Source organism: Lactuca sativa, chromosome 8 (genome assembly GCF_002870075.4).
Source record: "Lactuca sativa cultivar Salinas chromosome 8, Lsat_Salinas_v11, whole genome shotgun sequence".
Taxonomy (NCBI): Eukaryota; Viridiplantae; Streptophyta; class Magnoliopsida; order Asterales; family Asteraceae; genus Lactuca; species Lactuca sativa.
Genome location: NC_056630.2, coordinates 111587519 through 111593419, shown reverse-complemented (window position 1 = coordinate 111593419; position 5901 = coordinate 111587519). Strand labels below are relative to the sequence as shown.

The 5901-nt window shown below is 36.7% G+C and overlaps 1 protein-coding gene across 1 annotated transcript; it reads right to left on the bottom strand.

Annotated features, from left to right (window-relative positions):
* Positions 1-889: 889 nt before the first annotated feature.
* On the bottom strand, positions 890-3106 carry LOC111880334 (tubulin beta-2 chain). The gene is made up of 3 exons (XM_023876757.3): positions 2619-3106; positions 1851-2120; positions 890-1772 (listed from the first exon to the last, which is right to left on the bottom strand). Exons 1-3 carry the CDS (start codon positions 3010-3012, stop codon positions 1093-1095), a joined length of 1344 nt encoding a protein of 447 aa, XP_023732525.1. The 5' UTR covers positions 3013-3106; the 3' UTR covers positions 890-1092.
* Positions 3107-5901: the final 2795 nt, after the last annotated feature.

Sequence of the window (5901 nt, the reverse complement as noted above, 5' to 3'; positions counted from 1 at the left end):
AATTCCGATCGGTGAAAACACATTCCATCAATCGATTTTGCCATTAGGTGGGATCGGAAATGAAGAACGCGATGAGAACTTCGGACTTGCAATCAACAATGAAGAAGGGGATCATCTCCGCCAATCAGCTTCCACCCTCACCTTCTCTCTCTTCTCGCCAAAGTTGTAACGACGATCGGATAGCGACCCCCATAGTGAGCGCTAGGGGGCGGTGTTCATAGCTCTCTAACAAGCGTAGCGAGTGGGCTTAACATCCCCACTCCGCTTAGCCTTAAAGAAACAGACGTTCCATCCAATAACTCTAATGTAACTCGTACTTCATCCCTCTTTCAAGGCCTTGAAACAAACATACAATATGTGAAAGCATGTCCCTCCATCTGGGACAACCTTTAGAAATACTACTATGTGGGACCGAGTCCACGCTTATAGAAGGCTGGAGATGTATTTTGGTTCTCCTCAGTTGTTAGATTTAGATTTATTATATATAAAAAGAAAAAGCTTGGTAATTAAAGTTACGAAGATGTAAAGGCTTAGAAGAGTAGACAATACGGAATTGATACATGAAATGTATAGTGGTCCTCCGTGAACAATGGGCATAAAGGGTTAAAGCGTAGAAAATACGGCATTGAAATCATGAAATGTATAGTATAGTGGTCCTCCCATGATGTGATAATCCACGTTCCCAAATTCAGTTATGTCTATCCACTACAGCGGATTTAAGGTGTAATAAAAGTTTCATGCAAATTTTTACATGAATACCATAAATTCGTAGTTGAATGCTCTCAAAACCGGTAGAAATAAGTTTTTGAAAAAAAGAAAACTAGAAAAAGGTAAGAAGTGAAAGAACACAACCATCAACACAAAAATCATCTAAAAGTAGGGAACAAGATAATCACAAAAACGAGTACTAGTTATAATCCAGAAACAGAATTACACCCACACTGTTTACCAAAAACCCATAGATCTTTCTTGCAAGTTTTTCACAAACCAACTCAAAATGGTAGTTGAGTTGACAACCACAAGACAATTCACACACAAAACAATATAATAACCATATAATAGACTCTAGTCTCCTTCACCCTTCTCTCCCAATCAACCCTCGTACTCTGCCTCTTCCTCCTCTTCCTCATACTCTCCCTCCTCATCAGCAGTAGCATCCTGATACTGCTGATACTCAGACACCAAATCGTTCATGTTACTCTCAGCTTCAGTGAACTCCATTTCATCCATTCCCTCACCAGTGTACCAATGCAAGAAAGCCTTCCTCCTAAACATAGCAGTAAACTGCTCACTAACACGCCTAAACATCTCCTGGATGGAAGTCGAATTCCCAATGAAAGTAGACGCCATTTTTAGCCCAGTTGGTGGAATATCACAAACAGTTGATTTCACATTGTTTGGGATCCATTCCACAAAGTAAGACGAGTTCTTGTTCTGGACATTTAGCATTTGTTCATCCACCTCTTTCGTGCTCATTTTGCCACGGTAGATGGCGGAGGCGGTGAGGTAGCGGCCATGGCGGGGGTCAGCGGCGCACATCATGTTCTTTGCGTCCCACATTTGTTGGGTGAGTTCAGGGACGGTTAATGCGCGGTATTGTTGGGACCCACGGGAGGTGAGAGGGGCGAATCCGACCATGAAGAAGTGCAGACGAGGGAATGGAATCAGATTCACTGCAAGTTTTCGGAGGTCGGAATTGAGTTGCCCTGGAAACCTTAGACAGCATGTGACGCCGGACATTGTTGCAGAAATGAGATGGTTGAGATCACCAACTGTTGAAAGATTTGATTAAGATTTTAAGTAGAGGTTAATTAAAGAAGATAGAGAAAGATGTGATTTGAAGAACTTACAGCTTGGAGTTGTGAGCTTGAGTGTCCTGAAGCAGATATCATACAAGGCTTCGTTATCAAGAACCATACATTCATCAGCATTTTCAACAAGCTGGTGGACAGATAATGTGGCGTTGTAAGGTTCAACAACAGTGTCTGAAACCTTGGGAGAAGGAAATACGGAGAAGGTCATCATCATTCTGTCGGGATATTCTTCCCTGATCTTTGAAATCAAAAGTGTTCCCATTCCGGATCCTGTTCCACCTCCTAGAGAATGACACACCTGAAAACCTGAAAAATTATGAAATGTTAATATGAAATGGTAAATAGGATGTAATAAGTTTAATTTGCGATCTGAAAGTCTCGGTAAGAGGATTATAACTGACTCCGAAGAAAAAAATGTAACGAGTATGTTTATGAGATTATTCATCATATTTATCATCGTTTACGCTACTATGAAAAATGGTAGATCTATCTAAATGAAGCAAGTTAAAATGAGATCCAACACTTCGACAAAGTCAAGTATGTCATATATAGATAATGTCTTAGGATTTGAATACATCAAATGCCTCCTACCAGATTAACAAAACATGTCGTAGATCTATCGCTTTATAGAGAGGAAATTATAAATAGATCTGAAAGAACTATCTACCAACTTAAATTTGATGTGAATATATTTAACAGAGAGCGGTCATCAACAAATGTTCTGGATCTACCGTTTCTAACTGATTACTTAATCAAAACAGAAATGTTTAACACAAATAAACATAGATAGATATGTATGTATACCTTGCAAGCAATCGCAGTTCTCGGCCTCCTTCCTAACAACATCGAGAACAGAGTCAATCAACTCGGCGCCTTCGGTGTAGTGTCCTTTCGCCCAGTTGTTACCAGCACCACTCTGACCAAAGACGAAGTTATCAGGTCTGAAGATTTGACCGTAGGCACCAGATCTGAGACTGTCCATCGTACCGGGCTCCAGATCCATGAGCACCGCTCGTGGAACAAACCTTCCGCCGCTGGCCTCATTGTAATAGACGTTGATCCTCTCGAGTTGAAGTTCGGAGTCTCCGGTGTACTTTCCGGTTACATCGATACCGTGCTCGGCGCAAACGACCTCCCAGAACTTAGCTCCGATCTGGTTACCGCATTGTCCGCCCTGGATGTGAAGGATCTCACGCATTTTCGAGTGTGAGTGAAGAGTAGAGAGAGAGGATTAGGGTTACTGGAGCGGAAATAGGGTTTGGATATAGATCGAAACAGAAGGGATGTCTGCAGTCTCTCAGTACGACCTTTTATATAGGGAGAACCGTATATACGTATTTAGATTTGTATACGTATAGATCTACGGGGACAGATAATAGTATACAAGATATTTTAAAAGGTTATACTAAAATCTTAATTTAAATTTTGAAATGGTTGATGACCGATGTAATTATTTTCTTTTTAAGAGTAAGACATCTGAACTTAAACTAGATTAGGTGATGATTCGACAAATTATTAGAATATTAAGGAGATATAATATTATTTTTGTGTAATTTTTTGTATGTTTATTGTCGACATATTTTTCTAAGTGATGCATAAACTTTTTTATAAAGATAATTATTGGGAAATTGAAACCACAATTTGAGTATAGTTAACAAAACTAACCATTTCTTTTTAAACCAACCATTTGATTCGAAATATACCATTTCGAACCTACTTTTCAGCATGGATTCATCAAATCAAGTGAGTTATACTCTTTGTTACTTGCATTTGAGTTTTCAAACAATCATACATATTCCATAATGCATTGAACACTCCGGAATACGATGAACAAGTTTGGAATATCTATTTTTTGTATGTTTTTTATGTTGTATATGTACGAGGTGAATGTAATTATCTTATAGTGTGTTTAAGACCATTTTTTTAGTCCGGAACTATGTTTTCTAAGGAAACCGGAAAGGTCTTGTAGGTCCGAAATATGAAGAATTTGGTCCGAAATTATGTTCCGGAATACGAAGAACTAGTCTGAAATAATGTTTCGGAATGAAAAATGATTATTACTTTTTTTTGTGTCTGTCATTGTTTAATAACCCCTATTTAGTCCAAAAACAAATTTGTATGTATGTTGTTAAAAAAAGTGGGTTTTACGGACGAAGAAGTTGTATTCAATTTACAAAAGCTTTCAAAATTATGTCTGATAAAGATAAAAGCTATTAAAATGTTGTTAAAAATGTTGGTTTTATGGTAATGTATTAAAATGTTGTTGGAATTTTATTGTTGCAAATAAAGAACAAGGATGTTGAGTTATGAATTAAAATAAAAAAACAAACCAACACAGACACCTATAAAATTACAAAAGAAATCGGAAATGATGTTAAAGCTTAAATTGAAAGTAGATAGAACTCCGAAATATGAGATCGTAGCAAGTTCAGACATACCTATAATTATAGACTAGTTACAATGTCATCAAATTTTTATGGTTATGTTTCAGTAAATTGGATTTATTATCGGATACGTTTATTCGAGTTATTTGTAATGCGTATGCTAATCTATTTATAAAAAAAAATAGTCTCCAACATCAAGTGACTCGATCGATGAGGATGTGTTGTCAATAGAATATGATATATTATGTCTTGAAGAAAAGCAAAGACGTCTTGTTGATATGACTAAATTAGAGTTCATTCGTGATTATTAACATGTGAAACAGCGGATGATAATACTGGAAATCCTATTACCGCCTCCTGCGGCCGAGGAGCAGAGAAAACAAGCATTTTATAATATGCAAATGCTCCTCATTACGATGTCTGAAGATATACAACAGTTTGTGAACACGGTGGACCTCATCGAATAAGCACGTAAGACAACTCCAACAATAGAAGATCATGTCCAGTTGACATATAATGGGTTCATATCTTCATCCTAATTGAAACATATATGGAATTGTTTGAAAATCATGTAGACACTGCTAATTTGCATCGGATGCAAGTTCTCAGTTATCTTGGAAATGTAATATAAAATTTTAATATTGTAATGACTTTTGAAACTTAAATATGTAAACGAAACGGTAGGGTTATCTAAAATGACAATTTTTTCATTAACATTTGTACTAATATCGTTACAAATCCTAATACATACTTATATAGGTTTCCACAAATTAAGAAATTGAAAATGATACATATTTTGTTCGCGGTTAATAAAATTTCCTCTAATTCTAACAACATCCGTTAGACAATCCCATTCTGCACGAAGCTTACCTATCTCTGCATTTGCATGTTGAATCCACTTCTCAGCTTCTTTGACATTTTTCATAGCTTCAACAACCTATTTTTCTTTTTCATTTACTTGTTCTGTTAGATCGTATGTGCATTGATTTAGTGTCCAACATGTTTCAAAATCCATTTTGTTTGCTTCTTCAGCGGCCTTCGTAACTTGGAAAATGTCATCAGACATTTTATCCGGGGGTGGGAAATTTGGGCATTTCTGAAACGAGTTAATATCTTAACAAACATAGCAATCTTCTTCTTCACAGTTCCAAACATCAAACTCAGATGAACTCATTCTCAACTTATTTATATGTTTATGATGCATGGTAGCTATATATTAATAGTCTGAAATGCCATGTCCATAACAATTGTCCGAAATACGATGTTCGAAATGCGTCTCTCCGGAATGCTTGTCCGGAATATACGTCTGTGACTCATATTGATCAAAAATTTATGACATATATGATTGTTTTGACTATACATGAATGATTTATATGACCTCCGGAATGACAGGGATCAAAGAAGCTGAGAAGTGGATTTAACATGCAAATGTCGAGATAGGAATTTTAGACAGGAATTGCAGAACCTTATTTATATTACTGGCATGAACCACTATAAAAATGTCAAAGAAAAATAGGAAGTGGATTCAACATGCCAATGGAGGTTCTACAACTCATGTCTCTTATTTATATTACTGGCATGAACCACTATAAATAAGAGACGGAAATTGGAGATAGGAATTGTAGACAGGAAGTGGATTCAACATGCCAATGGAGGTTCTACAATTCCTTTCTCTTATTTGTATTACTGGCATGAACCACTAT